General features: G+C 36.9%; 1 protein-coding gene across 1 annotated transcript in view; it reads left to right on the top strand.

Moving 5' to 3' along the window:
- ITGA1 (integrin subunit alpha 1) overlaps nucleotides 1–18579 on the top strand; it is a 79663-nt gene that overhangs the window by 19509 nt on the left and 41575 nt on the right. The window contains exons 2-6 of the mRNA XM_052776201.1: nucleotides 10234–10354; nucleotides 13296–13408; nucleotides 14386–14474; nucleotides 14567–14681; nucleotides 15346–15473. Of these exons, the coding sequence (XP_052632161.1) occupies nucleotides 10234–10354; nucleotides 13296–13408; nucleotides 14386–14474; nucleotides 14567–14681; nucleotides 15346–15473 (566 nt within the window). The remainder of the gene's footprint in view (nucleotides 1–10233; nucleotides 10355–13295; nucleotides 13409–14385; nucleotides 14475–14566; nucleotides 14682–15345; nucleotides 15474–18579) is intronic.

Genomic DNA, 18579 nt, shown 5'->3' with positions numbered 1-18579 from the left:
TTTTGCTAGTAAGCAGGTCAGAGCTGGTCTGTGCAAACAGGTGGTGCCTGCTACTCTGTGCTCTTGCAGGACAGAGCTGGCATTCCCTGCAAACATTTCGATGCTGTGCAGTTGGGGATGAAGAGGCACCTCCATCTGACCTCGTGGTGCAAGACGGCTAGCATCTGGGGACCATTCATGGTGGAATTCTAGCATTTCAACAAATATGTGACTTATTTTCCATTACTGCCTGTAGCAATCTCTTATCAACTGTATTCCTACTGTAGTCATTTTTCTGGTTACTGATAGGAAAAAAAGTTTAAAAAAATCTTGAACAATATTATTGGCAATACAGTTGATTCATTGCAAAGAATTAACACATGCAATAGGAAAGAGGAATTGTTTGGATAGTGGTTCTTTTTTTTCAGGCTATGCTTAGTTGCAAGCATTTTTGAGCCTTTCAAAATTCACTTTTAGCAACAGTAGGTTTCATCCCTTACTCTCCAGTTCTGCTGTCAGAAAACTGCAAGTATGATTATCTAAATAAAAAAAAAATTGGTTTAAACTTTACTAGGATAATTGCGTTTGTAGAAGTGGTTTCTATCTTAGGCTGTTCTGGCATCTCCCTGTGCCATTTAAATGGAGTTCAGTTTTGTAAATATCCTTTTGATTTACACTTTGCTGGAACCTGTTAGCTTTATGTAATGACTTTGCCTGAAAAATAATGTAAGACTTTGTGCTAAGAAGTAGTTTAAGAGTTTTCAAGTCCTTGTTGAAGTACAGGAGTACATATTGTGAACAGGGAAACATGGAATTCTTTTTTATATAGCCATGACATAAGAAGCTGGAGCAACACAGTGGTTCCCTCTTACTCCACTGGAAGATGGCTCAGATAAAGAAAATGAATATTGTGTTGTGTTCCAGTGAAAATTACCATAGATGCTGTATTATCAGAAATAATGGGAAAGGTGTTCTCTATACAACTTGACTGTAGTTTGCAAGCTGATTTTTTTTTTTTTTCTTTTAATATACACGTCTGAGATTTAATTCTGAAGTGTGTCCATCCCTGCTTGGCTCTGGAATTTTTGCTTTATCAAGCTCTCTGCTTGCTTTTGGGGTTTTTTTCCCCCAAAATCACTGCATAGCAGAGTTGTATGTGACCAAAGGAGAAGAAAGATATTTGTAAGCTTCCATCTTTTCTCTTCCACAGTTTCTTGGATCACAGCTGAATTGATATTGAAGCATTTTATAGATACAAAACATGAGCTATTGGCTTTTAGTATGCATGTTGACTGTGTATGTTTTTGCTGTAATATATAAAAACTGACTTGGACTTAAGTTCTGTGGTGCTCTTGCTAGCTGGGTGTGAGAGGGTCATATCAGGGTATTTGCACTTCCTTCTGGAGGATTTCTTCCTGAAGCCTTGAGTTTGATTGAGAGTGAGCCAATGATTATGCTTAGCATAAGGCGATGAAAGGAGTTTGCAGGCATTGTGAAGCAAAGCAATGGAAAAAGTTGCTGCTTTTCAGAAAGCCTTATTGCCACCAAAGCATTTCCACTCTCGTATTAGCCTTGAGACTGCTGACCTTTGAGAAAAATTACCCAACAATCTGTGAAAACAACTGGGGGGAAAAATTAGCGAACAATGATACCAAGACAGGAAGGCAAAAAAAATAATTGTCCTTCATCCTGGTGTGGAGATAGTAACATGAGTTTTCAGCTAGGCATCATTTTTCACATCACTTCTCAGATTATCACATTTCCCAGAATGTTCAAAAGGAATTTCTGTCCTGGGGCATTTTATAGATGGGTGATTTTAAGTTTGACGGGGTAGACCAACAAAGTCTAGACTGATCATATAGACTGGGGTTTGGTTGGGTTTGGGTTTTTTTTGGGGGGGGGGTGCTATGGTTCACATTCTTTTAAAAGAAAATAGACTTTTAATGTGTAAATAACTGCATACTGGCAATATATCCAACCTCAGGAGTACATTAATTTGTCTGCAGTGTTTGGCAGTTTTCTCTGATTTTTTGACAGAATATTTTTATTTTATTTTTCAAAGATAGCTTGCTAGCTGGCAAGAGAAAACACAAGCACAAAGCATGGATTCAAAAGAGACTTAAAAATATGTAGACAATGGCATTTGCAATTCACATTTGAACACTGAGAGGTAGTAATTTCCTCCAACTCACAGGATTCACCAGTGCAATGAGTATTCAGTGCTTTCTTTTTCCTTGATCCTATCTTAGTATACTGAAATTATGAAAGATGTAAGACATATTGCTTAATAACAAAAGTTACCAGTCTCCATCTTCTCAAAATAAATCTCCTTTGGATGGAGAATAGGCATGACACTTACTCTTGAATAGATATTACACTAACATCTCTGCCTCAAAATTTCTGATGATTTTCTACAAGCTTTCACATGTTTTTATCATGAGCTTCAAGTCTGATACTGTAAAATAAATCTTGATTCAAAGATGCATTTAAGTTAACTGATTATTAACCATAATAGAGTGGTGCTATGTAAGGATGGTCATACCATTTTTTAACCAGATAATGATGGGTTGACCTTCTTAACCAGTTGTGCTACCTATTGCACAATCCAGCTATATCTTTGGACTGAATCATAGGCATAATGTTGAAGGAACTGTTGCTTGAAGTGCGGTGATTTATGTGATTACATAAGCTAGAAAACATATGGGAGCTACTTGCTTAAGAATGAAAAAAGATCGGGTTTGCTTCCTTCCATTAAGCAAGTGTTACGGAATTTAATTTCTTAGGAAACCTGAAAAGAATACTTAGAAATACTTGGGAATTATTTCACATGATAAGAATGATAACACTTTGGTTACTCAATTAGCATCATACTCATTTAAAAGAAACTGTAAGATTCTTACTGGATTTACTTGGCCTTTCATTTAGCCTAAGAGGAACAAAATTAATTGGAAATACATAACGTATGCTAGTTAGTGTAGGAAAAGCAGTCCAGTTAACCATATGAAGTCAAATGAAATATCACTATGGAAGAACTGACTTTGGGACTTGCTAAGGATTTTAATATGTTTCCCACAGCAATAGCTGTAGCTGGCTTACCATGCTGGTTTCGACAAGGCTACACAGTGGAAAGCTTACAGCAGCAGGACATCAGCCTGCAAAACTGGGATTCAGCACAATTGAGCTAGTAGAAAGCTTGTAGAAAACCAACTGAAACCTCATACTTGATTCTTCCTATGAACCTAGAGGAATTTTGTGCAGAGGAAAACCTACAGATTCATGAGAAGTTTTGTAGACTATTGTGAAGAACACATTTTTCTTTAGGTTAAATGTCCTCGTTTATTCACTTTTTGCATAAAATTATCTCTTGCTCCTTTTTAAGCTTCTGGTTTTATTTCAGAAAATAACATACATGTTCATTTTAATTATGCTTTCTGTGTGAAATCTAAGTTAATTATAGATTACTATAAATATCTTCTATCTCAAAAAAAAGGTCAAGAGATAAAGGGTCCTGGTGGCTTATAGATAAAGCTAGATGGTAGGAAACAAAAGTTATAGTGGGATGTTCAGGGGGAAATGGTCTTTGATAGCAAAGGAGGATGGGTCTAGAGAGGAACACAAAGATTATAGGAACTTGAACGGACTTAATTGTTGATGGAAGAACTACATCCAAAAGATGGACTGGAGATCACTGGAGACAAGCTGAAACATTTTCTAGGAGTTGTTTCACTTACATCAAGCTGCTAAATTTGCTAAGCCTCTGCGCATCTGTACAAGTCTAGTAGCTGACCACACAAAGTTTTCTATATGTGACTGCATATTTCTAAGGCTTTTTCTCCCTTCTGTGAGAAACTGCAAAGTGCTAAGAATTGTGCCAATGAGAGGACTACTCTCCAAACTCTGAACAAAATAGTTTTATTCTGATGACTGTCAACTAAGTGCAGCACATATTCTTGGTCTCTGCTATTGTATTTCCATAAGTTTTGCCTGTTGCATTGTGTTACTCATTTGGGACCACATTACAAAGCATTGATTCAGTATATTTTCAGGCTTGACATCGCATTATAAAGCTATTTTCCAGTACAAATTATTCAGTACAAAACCAGCAAAGGAAGCTTTATTTAATGGGTTGTACAAAGCATTTAACTGGTTTTGAAAAACATGTGGCTACTGAACCTGGAACCACTTTCATATACATATTTCTTGTTCTATTTAGGATATTTACCTAATTTTAATAAGAACTCTTTTTTTAATTATTTGGTCTCATTCCAGAAAGTCAGTCTTTTGCTCTTCAAAGGTTAAAGATTAAAGAAAAAATGCTGGAGGCAAAATTATACAAGCACTCTTTTGTAGCCCTGAAAAATAAAAGCCTTGATTTAAGCAGTACTGAAAAAGTTTCAGAAGTTTAAACTTTTTTTTTAATATACAGCTTTATTTGAAACGTGCTGATATTTAGCCAGCCAGAACTGCATGCAGCAGGAAATCCTATTGCAGCCTCCTTGGCCTTCCACAATAAGGCCAGAACACTGTGGACCCCAAGCTCACAGATGGCAATTGTACCACGCCGTCATATTTTCTTCCACTTCAGATGTCTGTGACTAAATCTCTTTTTCATAAGACAAGACTATATAATTCTGCAGTGATATTATCCCAAATGACGCAAAAAATAAATTGTGAAGATTCTCCCATGTGCTGGTCCAGCAAAGAATCCACTTTCAAGTATTTGAGCCATGATTTCACAAACAGCATTTTTATAGGTATGTCTTTGCAAGCAGATGCATGTGTAATCTTCCCTTGCTACCAGCCAGATGCAGTCAAGCCCTGAACCCAAATCCACAGTGTTGTGTTGATGCAGCTAAAAGATCCACCTTTCAGGAGGTTTTATTTGCTGAGGCTCAGTGTTGCACTTACTGAAGGACAGTTTGTCCTCTGCTACGGGCTTGATTCCAGCTAGCTGAGAGAGGCAGCACAGGTTTGCACATGCCCACACACAGTGGTATCAATTTCCTGAAGTGAGTTTTCTAGTTGCAGAGGATGATACTATTCACCACTGTTTTGAAAATAAGCTTTTGTGGGAGGCCAAGCCAATGCTTGCAGTCCTGCTCCTCTCACTGAGTAACTGTCACCAGCATCCCAATTCCTTCCTTTTATGCTGTTTGCTTCATATGTTTTCTAAGATCACAACAGAGACAGGTAGTCTTTTGCAATATCAGCATAAAATACTTTTAAAGGCAACCAGCTATTGCCTTATGAACTAGGACATCCTTCCTAATACCACTTAGCTTTCAGTACATTTTGATCAGATGCACTGTTCTGTGTTGCTGTATTGCACTCCTATGTTGTCTGCAGCTCTTTAAAATATCCTTACAGCATCACTGGTTGTAATATGTGCTGTACAAGACATTAAAGCAATTTTGGTTGGGTTCGGTTTTTTTTATTATTTTTGCAAGAGGTCCAGGTATATGAGAACTCCATAAAACATTTTAATCTTACTTTGATCTTCAGCTTAAATTTCTCTATCCTCTTTTATTTTCCAGGATGGAAGTAGCCTGATTTTTTTTTTCTGCTAATAACTTTTTTTGAGTTTCCCAATATTTGCCAGTTGTGCATACTTTTGCAAGACATTTCTCCTTGTTTTGTTGTCCTCCTTGATTGCACATAGACCTGCTTTTTTTCAGCCTCTTCTTGCAAAATGCAGGGGAATTCATAAGGACACCTGAAATGCTATAGCGTAAGTGAAACAGAACAAAAATAACACTTTGACCACATGCTGGTGGGGAGAAGTAGCGTGCAGCCAACTTGTAAGCCCTGTTCAATGCAAAGTGTGAATTTGTCCTTTCCCATTTTTGCAAAACACATCTGTATTTCTCAGAATAACCACTATTTACAGAGGATGCAATTGCTGTTTGCTAGAGACCATACACAAATTAAATATCCTAACTGAATTTACTCTCTTCTCTTGGCTAAATAGTCTTCATGATCTAATTTATTGTGGGTGATTTGTGGTGATCTATTTTTCATCAGTAAATAGCCAAGTGTTAGGCTTTGTTCTACAGTTCAGGTTTTGTTTATATCCATCTGTTCTAGGAAAATAAGGGTGCCTATTCTGCAGTTCTCTGTTTGCAAAGGTTAGAGTGGCCAGGCAACATGCATGTGGACAAGTGCCAGGGAAATCTAGTTTTGCACAGTTTAGAGGCAGAATAACCAGGCAGACAGCACGAACGTTTGGTTAAAAGATCTCACTAAATAAAACATAAAAAAAGGTATTAGTGGCTACTGGACAAGTATGAGCTACTACTCTAGGTTTGTAACAGAAATAATATTTGGGTTGTTGTCTTGGTGACTGAGTACTGATCTTTCACATATAGGTACAAACTGTGCTCAGCAAAGAATGCTGCATGCATCAGCTAGTGTTCTCCTCAGTTTAAATCGGCAGTGATAGGGACGTTGTCCCAGGTTTTCTACAGTGCCTCGTTTCTAGTAGAACATGAAGTTAAAAGCTAGAACTGCAGTTTTATCCTTTCATAAACATTTATATTCTGCATTTCTGATCTGTATTTTCAGTCATTCTGTTAACACAATGTGAAATAATTCAAAATCTTAATTTAACTTACCTACATTTTTTGTTGAGTATATAGTCAAATACTATGTACCTTACAAAAAAATGGGTTTTTTCTCCTTAATCCCATAACTCTCAAAAGAATACTCTCCAACTTCCCTGTAGCTCTTCTTTTTCCGCTGCTTCTGCCAATAGTCTTTTTGATTCATATATACAAGTGTGCTAGAAACAGATGAGAATGCATGCATCTTGGACAGAAACTGGGAGTTTGGAAGAGTGCAAGCTAGATATTGTTATTAATATAAAGTATCACTTTCACAGTCACAATCAGTGATATTTTTAAATGTTCTGAATCATCAGCTCATATGTACAATGTTCTTTGTACTGAAAAATGAAACAAAATGTGAAAGCCAGGTTGTCATGAGTCAGTAGATTATTGTTAGTTAACAGTGTAATGTGGGTCTCCGTCAACTCCACTTTTCCATTTGTCATCTGCAGATTTGAGCGTATCTTTGACTAGTAAGATTTCCTTTTACAGAATCTGTGGAAAATGTAATGAGATGCCTTTAAATCTATTAATTATTTGTAAGTTAATTTTACACTGCTTATGATGACCCTTACTTTTATTCAGAAACATTATGCTCATGATGTTTCATAGCACGTGGAAGCTACAGAAGGTCATGTAATATATTTGCATATTAAAATACACCACAAAGTTTGTGTGTGAAGTCAAATTTCAGAGCATCTGATTTCTGGCTAAGATAGAACAGGAAGATGAGAAACCATAAGGATAACCATACTGGATCAAATCAAGACCATGTTTTTTCCAGTATCATGTCTGCAGGAGTACATGTAAGCTGATAGCTAGAGACAAAAAATAACTGAGAAAGCGTATATAATATTCCTCTTCCAGCTTCCAAATATTTCCAGCTGAGGGGATTTCCTGAACCAGATGTGCATTCTGAATGGTTCGTAAGCTGCAGTGGTTTTGTCTTCCATTACCTTACTCAGTTACCCGTTGAATACATAACATTTAGCATCCAAAACATCCTTCGTTGACAAGGTTTACAGGTCTATTCCCTGCTGTGTGGAGTCACCTCCTTTTTATTTCTGACCAGTCTGGCCCATCTAGCTTCTTTTGATTCCTCTAGCTTTATTTTTTAGAAGAACATTTATTATTATTGCTGGTTCTAATTTGACCTCAGTCAGAGTCACGGATTTGGGAGATTAGTAGCAAATAGCTGGCATTTTTTATTCCTCTTCTAGTTTGCTTGGTTTAGCATTTCACATTTTCAAACTTTCTGTTATAGCTACAGGGATTAGAAGTGTATTTGTTAATATCATGAGATTTGAGTATATCGCATAACAGATTCAGGAAACTTCAAGACCATTTAGTATAGTGAATACACAGTAAAAATCACAATAGTTATCAATACTGCATCATTGTGAAGAAATTCCTTGTCTATCAGCGGGTGATGGCATGATGATGGAGGATATCATGATGGAGTGTACAGAGCACAGAGTGCACATGTAACCATAGGCAGCTTTAAGAGAAAGTAAATTGGAAGAAATGAACTGGAATCTGTGGCCTTTAATATTTCATATCATAATATGTTTTAAATATCATCATAAAGTGAGAAAAAGGGAAAAACATGCCTCTGAAGACCTCTAGGAGGATGTTCTGTCCATCTTTCTCAGGGGCTAAAGTGAACAGACTTCTGGAGATCTTTAAGAGGCAAGTCGACATGGATAGATTTAGCATCTACCTCTCTTCTTCAACTAAATAATGGACTTAGACACTTACTTTAGCAGGCAATCTCATTAGAACCTTATCATTGTCTAGAAGGTAGGTTGGGAGCCTAAATGATGTGGTCTGAATCCCACACATGTTGTCAAAAATAATAATAGCAATTATTTTTACTTTGAAATTTAACAAAAGAAGATTTGAACCAGTGATAACTCATCTGAATTTTTAAAAATCGATTTTGCTGATTTTAATTATGCTTTGATGACCGAGAGTAGGGGAGGAAAACACCTATTGCACATGAAGAGTCATAGCAGAATTTCTTTAAACATAAGTGTTTAAGGAAGACAAAAGATGCATGGATTACTTTTCCGGCAAATTATTTCCCATCAGACTGTCAGCCATGAATTTTTTCTTATCATTTGCAATGAATCTTTTCTAAAGAATAAAAATAAACTCTGTTTTAGTTTTTTCACTTCTTTATATTTCCTGACTCTGACTGCAGGAAAGAAAAACTAAAATAACACAAATGAAAGTTTTCCTTTTTTGCTGTCCAGTGAAACTGGAAATACCTACTAAGTGATAAATAGTCTTCTGTGATAATTTTACTGCATTAAGCAGGAAATAAGATGCTGAGAGAGACAGATTAGCATTGACCACTTGGGAGCTTAATTATAGTAACAGGATTTCTATGAGAATATCATCATCTCAATGGTGAATAACACGGATGTATTTTAGTAACTGGACATTATTTAGATGCTTTGACATGCAGCAAGTATTATGGATTTGGGTATTTTTATGTAACTGTTAAATGTCAGCAAATGGTCATGAAATGCTTCTTTGAAATGAAATGAAAGTTGTGTATAATTGTGGTTTTAAGTAGTCTTGATGTTCTACAAATTCAATGAATTTTTGGCTCTTGTGAATTAAATACACAGCTAGCTCTGCAGCAGCAGAGTCAGTGATTGCTTTTGAAACTGACTTCAACAGGGCAAAGGTGGAAGAGATGCCTATAAAAAATAAAAAATAAAGAAAAGATAAATAGCCTTATTTTTATATATAAAGACTAATTTTGGCTTCTTAATGACCCTCGCGGTAGGTTATGATTATCACTTCAAGCTGGAGTTTTCACCTAGATACTTCATTTTTCTGAAACTTGCTATACAGTCTTATTTTTTACACTATTTTCCCTGATGATGATCAGTGAGCTTTAGGGTATGGGAAATCAGTCTGAAGAAACATCTGCTCTCATGACTGGCCTCATCATAGTCGAACATCACAGTTGTAGAGCGACTTTTCCTAAGTGGCTAAATGTTGGTTTTCTGCAAATAGTGACATACAGTTACTTTTGAGATAACAGCATCTGGTTGCATTAAAAATTTATTCTGTTCTTTTCCAATATGAAAGGTTTACAGGTACTCTAGAATAGAATTAAGGCAAAACTATGCGCTTTTTTTTCTCTAATATAGATTAAATTTAAATACATCTGAAAGCTTTTCCTCATTCTTTTCCTATGTATGTCTTCTGCAAACAGTTGAAAATTAGTTAATTCTCAAATTTATGAAAACTGGAGAACTACTACCTTGAATGAGGGAAGGAACATTTTGTGTAAAATTCTTACATTAGAAATGCATGGAGCTAAAAGGAGTAAAAATAACTAAAAAATTATTTTATTTACTATTAAAGGTAATAATACTTAATGTTATTTGAATTGTGATTTACAAATGAGTGATGAACCTTGCAAAATAGGTTTTAGATAGAGAAGTCCAGTTGCTAACATCTCTGAATTTAGCTGCGTACGTATGTGTGAGGAAGCTTACCAGCCATGATAAATATGCCCAAAATGGCACTTTCCATCCCTGTCTTGTACCCCCAGTTAAGTCATAACTGAACCTTGATTTCTTAAAAGTCTTGGGTTTTATGTGTATTGCTACATATTACTTTTTTTTTAAAGCTCTCTTTCACCTCGTCGGCTCTTCCAATGTTGACGTGAAAAATGCCATGACTTTCAGTGGGCCTCTGGAAGACATGTTTGGGTACACAGTCCAACAGTATGAAAATGAGGAAGGGAAATGGTAAGCTGTTTTTCTTCTCTTAAATGGAAACTCCAAATGATCAGGTATTCAGTGACTCAGGTGCTATGCTATTACTTGTAAGTATACCCGATATGTAAGGGTCAGATTCTGTCAGTCATATTTCTTAAATTAATGCACAGTCCTAAGGAAACCTGGAAAGATTGGGGAGTGAAAGATCCAGATTTATATCTACATTTATTTCCTCAAAGACATAAATGAGTTCACAAAGTGGGTAAATTCCTTTCTTGATGGAGCTGAGAAAGTTTTGTGTTATGCCTGAGCCCTCTTTTTTCCATTTATCAAATAAAATCATTATTTATCTTCTCCTTGTGTTAATGTATTGGCAGTGAAATTGCTCCTGTTTTACCTAACTAATCTGTATTATGTATTTTTTTCTAAAGTTTTCTGTCAGAGGTTGTCTGTACAGAGTTTTTTAACTGGTGGGAAGATTTCCCTGACAAAATATTTATTAAGACAGTACTCTGCCTTCCCTTTTGGAGGGCTAATTACGTCTTGCAGTTGGTAATATATTCACATTTGGGACTTGGAGCCTTCTTCTTAACATGTCTTTTCCTTCTTGTTGTTCTCCTGAATTAGAAGTTGCATTTTGGCATGCTTACTGGTATCATTGCTTCTTGGTCTTTTGATAAACACCTGCTTATGATTTTCCCTTGTAAAAACAAATTTCACAGGCTAACTACTGGGCTGGAGGACTGAAATAATGATTGAATGGTAAAAGGTTGGGAATCCTGAGATCTCCACCATTCTTTGCAGATTGCTCTGGTTTTCCCAGAGCTTTGCCAGTAATTTGACATTCTTGGTAAACACAGGGACTCCTGCGAGCAGCAGGGGATGACAGACATGTGGCTGTGTGACAGCCAGGTCAGACTGTTCTGCAGTGCCCAAGCACTCTCCCCTGCAAGCATCAGGGCTTTCTGACTCCAAGAGTCTGTCCACCACTGCAACACAGTGTTCACCATTAGCCATAGGGGATGTTCACAGATATGAAACTGCAGAGCCTGCTTTTGAAAATGCTAGCTCTCGATTGCCTGGGTTGTAGGATGTTTAAATATATATCTGCATGAGGGTCATGGGAGGATAATAATGACCTTCTTTGAGCTAATTTAGACCTTCAGGAAATGGTATCCATTCTAGGAGCTGGGATTTTGGAAAGTAAGCTATATTGCTGTAAACTGTCCTGAAACTTTTCAAGAGCAAAAAATAATATGAGCTGGAAATGGCGACTCTTCCAGTAGCTGAAGGAAGACAGGAATCTAAACTAGCGTGCTAGATCTGAACATCTCTGAAATTAAACTCCAGAGCTGCTGTTCAATTGTCAAGTTTTCAAGTTGCTTTCAGCCTAGCAACATCCAGAGCAGGAAATCTGTAGGTTGACAGTTAAAAATAAATATACAAAGCATCCCTGTGATGCTTTATCAACTGCTATAATGCTACCTAGATACCACAGATAGAGCTTTTCAGCAACAGGTGTTCTGTGAACCTGACTGCGGTTGTTTCTGAATAAAACTGGGGTCCCCTAAAAAAATCCCCGTGGAAAAAAACAGAGTAGCCTTTCAGACCACTTCTCTCTGTTCACAGGGCTCTTTCTTTCTGAGAAAAGAACAGCATGGGGACATGATCCTGCTGAGCATTGATCACCTCCCATGGGATATCAAGCACAGTCAGCTTCTCTGCAGTTAAATGAAAGTCAAGGACGCATGATGGGCTGTGGTGCCTGTTTCTAAGTTTTGGTGTATAAAATATATACATTACAGCATATAGCTTGAAAGAGCAGTCAGATCCAGTATACACTTATAGAATTTTATTTTGCTTTAGAATTAATTAATTTAATATTAATGAAAAAAATCTTAATGGGTCACAATGAGCAACTCTAGTAAGGTTTTTTTAGAAGCTGGACTGTGTACTGGGTTTAAATTCTCCTTTCTGTCTTTTTTAAATCCGTAGGCTACATTTTACCTGTTACATCATTCTGTTCAAATATCTTCTGCCTGGACTCATGAGTTTATAATTAAAGGTTGAAATGGTTCTCTCAGTAACTCTTCACAATCATCTAAGTGTCCAGGAGCAAATCTTATTGAACTATTACTCTTAATGGCAGGATTTCTGTTCCCAGTGTGTGCTGTGAATTCTAATTTGATCAAAGTTCTTTCGTACACATTTAATGGAGCCAGTTGTTATCTGCTCTGTAATGCTGGACTATTTAGTGTAGCTAATGAAGATCTGAGAACAAAAATAGTGTCCATCTCTGAACAGTGTTTCCTGCTGAAAACTGGATTTAGGAGTGGATGCTAATTTGTCATGCTTACAAAGTACTATATGAGAATAGTGATTTTTGATCACACCAAATTTTGAAAAAAATGCAAAGAATAAAAATCCTTAACATTTTAAAAGTTCCAAATTTCTTTTAACAACCCTTTTAATAACTTTTTTTTTTTTTTAATGAGAGAAAATTTGTTGTATTTTACACTGCTGGCTCACATTACTTAAGACTGAATTCTTCCATGAGCTTGTGAGCTTCTCCTTTGGCATTTGATCTGCCAGCATTGAAAAAACATTTTCTTCTACAATATATTAAAGATCAAGGAGATATTAAATAAAATAGATATTTCCTTCTGTATTACTTTTAATACTTGTCATCCAGCCACCAATACTGCTTTTATTTTCCACTGGAATTTTTTCAAATGTTATTCTATTGTGTTATTTGGTATATAGGCACATTTCCTTTCTCTGACCTTACTAAAGAGGAGATAAAATGGCTGCTTTTGCTTGTATCTGAACTGGCATAATAGATACTTTTCTTGCTCTCCATCCTGTACTAGTACAGAGCTTGCTGCAGCTGTGCTCTCTCTGTAAGTTTTATTTGCTGACTTTCGTGCCTTTTAAGAAACAAGACATTTCAGGTAAATTATTTCATTTGCAGGGTCCTTATTGGTTCACCGTTAGTCGGCCAACCTGAGAAAAGAACAGGAGATGTATACAAATGCCCTGTAGGGAGAGACAACCAGTCACCCTGCATAAAACTGAACTTACCAGGTATGAAAGAAAATAAAGCTGTGTCACATGGAGGAATAACAGAGGCCAGATCTTAGGAGATTTTTATCTAGTAAATATGGATTAGAATTGTTTATATAAAGAAAATTTACTTAGGAGCCCAGAGCCAAATGTGAATGAATTTGTGTTTGTAACATCAAAAATAATTTTATTTTAAAACTTTTCATTGTCCTATGGAAAACATACTCATAATTTTAGAATAGGCATTTGGCTGTGTTATCAAAACTTTATTATGACTGGCATTAATTGACTGTGATTGGCAGTCCTGGCCATGGAGCCAGAAAGGCCATGGAGCATAGAATCATGGATTACCCTTTCCAAAGCTCTCTAAAGCCAGCAAGAGCCTTTGTAATGCCATCAGTAAGCTTTTAATGAGAATGTAACTAGCCAGAACCAGGCTGATGCATCTTAATATAAATAAGGTAAATATTAATAATTTTCTTGCTCATGTCAAGAGATACATGATGTAATCAGGAAAAGACTCCCTGTTAATATGAATTTCACTAAATACACCTGTTGTGCTATTTTTTATCTCGTCCTTTCCCTTGAAAACCTAAATGTCAGTAATGTAACATAACAGTAACAAATATAAAAGCTGTTAAGTCATTTATAGCAGGACAGGGTAAAAAATGAATGTTTGTTTTCTAATTAAAAAAAACTGTGTGAACAGTAATCTCTTGCTTTCATCGTGCTGTTATTTTTACTATTTTTCTTTTTTGTGGTTCAAGAAAACTATTCGAGACAGCAAACCAGACAAATTTTCTGGGATAAAAGCCAGTCTCAGAGATTTTCTTGATTGTTGCAGTTGAAGAAGGAGGAGGAAGAGTGCTAAAATATTTGATGAAAGCAGTGTCAGTCTGGGTTTTATTTTAGAAGCTGGAAGCTCCATGCTAAGGGATATATACTTTAACATTTTGTTTTCATGTTCCCAAATACTTAACATTTTAATCTATTTATAGCTTCTACTTCAGTTCCTAACATTGTGGAAGTAAAAGAAAACATGACTCTTGGAACAACCTTAGTGACTAACCCAAAAGGAGGCTTTCTGGTAAGAAAGAACTTTTTGCCAATTTTAAAAGAAGTCTGTTTTTTCCTCAGGTACCATAACAAAAACATTTCACCCTTTTTCATATTTTAAAGGCATGTGGACCACTTTATGCTTATAAATGTGGGCGTTTGCATTACACAACTGGAGTTTGCTCTAATGTCAGCTCCACTTTTGAAACCATCGAGGCGATTGCTCCATCTGTGCAAGGTATGCATGCCACAGGCCACAGGAATTCTCCTGTGTGTCCAAAAATACAAAGTGCCAAACAAGACAAATGTATACACACAGGCATACCAAAAAGTATGAACTGATTAACTTAGCTACCAGCATTACCAAGTTAAGTAAATGTTTTCATTGTCGCTATATAACCTAAATTCTTGCTACTTTTGGAATTTTCCTCAGTATAAACAATCATTAGAGTGCTATGTAACATCTAAACACAACAGCTAAAAATAGTTGCTTATGTTTTTTACTTATGGCCAAAAGACTCTTTAAATAATGACAGCATGTTAAAACCTAATACAAACCCAATTTAGTAATATGAAAATCTTAAAGACCTGGTCCTTTGGAAAAATTGAAGAATAGACTGACATTGAAGAAGGTAGGGGTCACTGGTAAATGCTTCAGTTACCTGATCTTCTAATCCCGTTCTTAGATTTCTGCTTACGAGAAAGTGCCTTGCTGATAAAGGGAACACAAACCATATAAAATACAATGCAAAAGTTGATGAATGACAGTTGGCATCAAACATGTCAGTTCAGCTCCTCTGCAGAAGGATATGCATTTGTTACTAATCACAGAAGTAACTGGAGCTGTGAAATATATTTGATCCTTGTTGGTATCAATTCTTACATGGCAATTTGTGTTGCAGAGTGTAAAACACAGTTGGACATCGTCATAGTTCTCGATGGGTCCAACAGCATTTATCCATGGGAGAGTGTCACAGCCTTCCTAAACAGCCTCCTGAAAAACATGGATATAGGTCCTCAGCAAACACAGGTAACATGGTATATATTTTATGGTTGTTTAATCTGCGAGGAAAAAAAGGATTTACAGGAAATTATATGAAAGCATCATCTATGGAGCTCTTCAATTCCAAGAACTTATGGCAATGGGGTACAAAACCAAAATAGCTGAAACCACAAATAAGTCTGTGTCTGCCACTAAGTAGCGATGTCAGGGAGGCTCTCCCTCCCCCCACCGCTCAGGCAGTCTGGAGAAACCAACTTTCTATCCTAGAGACAAAAGTTAAGTGCATTAAGTGAGGCTGCTTGAACACTGTCCTTTCCCACTTCCTTCCTCTCCACAACCACTTCTTGTGTTTTGTACTTCATAGCACAAACATTATTTCTGCTCCTCCAAGGCGCACATGCATGGTTCAGACAACCTTTGATTATAAGCTTTTTTGGAGCCGTGTTGAATGTTTTGTACTGTGGAGCATTGAGCATACAGCTTTTAAACATTTGAAATCATAATTAACGAGTGGCTGTTAAGCCTCATGTTATTAATGGCAGAAGCTGCATTTACATAATAAGCGGAGAGGGCCAAATTCCCAGCTGCTATAAATCAGCACAGTTCCACCAGAATTAGTGGAGCTACAACCAATTACCCCAGCTGAGTATCTGACATACGTTTCACAATCTGCTGAACAGAGTATGTAAACAGCAATTCCAGCAGAACTCTAGGAAGGGGGAAACATGGACACTGGGATACATTTTACACAGAAAGCTTTCTTACAGCAACAGAAGAAACTGGGCCTTCCTTTCACTTCTCCCTTTTCCCCCTCCCAAAATCAAGGATTTTCTGGGATCTTGTATAATATTTGATATGCTGCAGGCCAATACTTAGAGTTTTTGCTACTTCAGGTTAGCTCCTAACATTCAGCTCCTGCCTTCACAAAGGAGACTGTGAGAAGGTGTACAGGATATGTCTGTCTGCAGAGAGTATCCCCATCATTTTCCAAGTTAATTGGGGTTTGTGAGCTACCACCCAACTCCCCTGTTAGCTGTACTGAACACTGGCTGATAAAATTATTACTTACAAAGCATCAACTTTACAATTATGTTCTGTTATTTTAAACATGCTGTTCTTCCAGATATTGTGAGGAAGAAGGAAAAACACTTTGTCACATTTAACAGAAAGGAAAACAAAACAATAAATTCTTCCTGGTTCCTTATGCTGGTGATTACTAAAACATGTGCCATCTTGGGAAAATATTTAAACCTGAACTTACCAGTACAGGGCAATGGCTGCATGGAAATCACTACTGCCTCCTTCCCAAAGGGCTTCACGGAAATAGTACAGAGGGCAATCAACTGTACTGCACTCTCACCCCTCTTCCTCACCCTGCAGTTCCTAAATTTTTGCATTTCCACATCTCTGTTACATTTTGTTTTGGAATCCTGCCTTGTCTGTGCAGCTCAGCTCGCACACAAAAGGTCCCTTGCTGGCCTGCACCCCTGCAGCCTGCCATCTCCACCTACAAAATCCGTTCTACCCACAGTTTGGCATAGCTACTCCTTCTCTCACACGTACACTTATTGACTCAAGAATGTCAGCTTTGGCATCTGGTTGCTACAGAGCAGAAACATTTGAGAGGGAGATAAGAACAGGATAAGGAGTAGAGAGACTGAAAAGCTGGAAATGGAAGGCAAAAGCTAGGGGAAATTTTCTCGGTTCCTCTTACCTTCGTCCCCTCCCCAGGACATATCCCATCTCTCTCCTCTCCTCTGAGCCCCCTGCTTGGGAACCTTGGCACAACCAAAGGTAGTACTGAGTTTATACCATCTCCTCCACCCACGCTGTCTCTTTTCTCAGAAACTGTGTTTAAATGGCTGTTGAATGGGGAAGACAAGAAATGACAGAGCAGGCTTTTTTCTCCCCTCTTCTCTGGGAGCACAGAATAGGAATACAGGAACAATTGTTTACTTTCTGTCTGTTTAAATTGATTCGTCCATGTTCATCTTTTGGGGATTGTTAAGCACATAGAAATCAGTGGACTTTCAGTGACTTCAGATTGTTTTCCCCTTGCACAGGAAAGGAATGAGGTGATTACAGAATAACTCCTTAGCAGCTTGGGTGTGACTTGTTCAAAACCATGTTTTGATCAGAGGCTCGCAAGATTTTTTTTTTCCACTTACCCCCTCCATGAACAATGGTCATTAGATTTGTAGCAAGTCAGAAGAGAAATTCCTCAGTGTCCCATGTTTGGCAAATTTGAAAGTGAAAGCCAGAAGATTCGGATGCAAAAAGCCAAAGTTTATGATATAGGTTTTTCAGAAGTATTTCCTTCTTCCACTTTCTATTCTCCAGAAAATCCACAACACCGTACTGATAGTTAGGCTGCATACCCTGAGCTTAGGGATGACAGAAATAAAGGGAAAGGGATGACAGGAAAGAGGAAAAAGAAGAAGGAATTAAATAAAAAAAAATGGTACAAGTAGGAACAAAATATTTCTCCTGGCCTTATTCCACATTTTAATGTAACTGCAAAGCAAAATAGTTTATTTTCCTCTTTTTGTTTAACTTTTGTAGAGATAATTGTCTTTTTAATATGAAGGTGTATTTTTTAATCCTTTACATGTGAGCAACCTTGTGTGGTAGAAGAATATCAAAAGAGAAAGCAGAATACTTCGTAAGTTCAATTCCAGCTTTAACACTATGTTAGAATGGCCTTCAGAAATTTTCAGACAGGTTTTATTTCTCCATTAATATATGACATAGGCAGTTATAGGTGTTTGGCCTGTAACTTATTATATCTCCAAAGGGAGTGTATCAGTGGACTAATAAGTCATGCCATGTCATATCTTATGATTAGTTTTATCTCCAGAAGAAGTGTATTAAAGAGGTATTTAAAAGATTCATGATGAAGAAAGACCTTTGCAATAGTTTACAAGTAATTTCTGTCTGAGTCCCTGGGAGCAAATAAAATGTAGCAGAATTAATTCAATTTTGCTTTGATTCAGGTATCTTTAGCAAGCCCTCCATATGATAAAATGTATTATCCATTATCCCAAGGCATCTCTGCTTTTCTTTTATGTTAAATATGATTTAAGTACAAGGAAAAATATTTCTGATTTTCCTCCACATCGCAATGGTGAAAATC

This window comes from Harpia harpyja, chromosome Z, assembly GCF_026419915.1.
Source record: "Harpia harpyja isolate bHarHar1 chromosome Z, bHarHar1 primary haplotype, whole genome shotgun sequence".
Classification (NCBI taxonomy): Eukaryota; Metazoa; Chordata; class Aves; order Accipitriformes; family Accipitridae; genus Harpia; species Harpia harpyja.
Note: the sequence above shows the minus strand (reverse complement) of the source record. Positions and strands in the feature narration are given on the sequence as shown.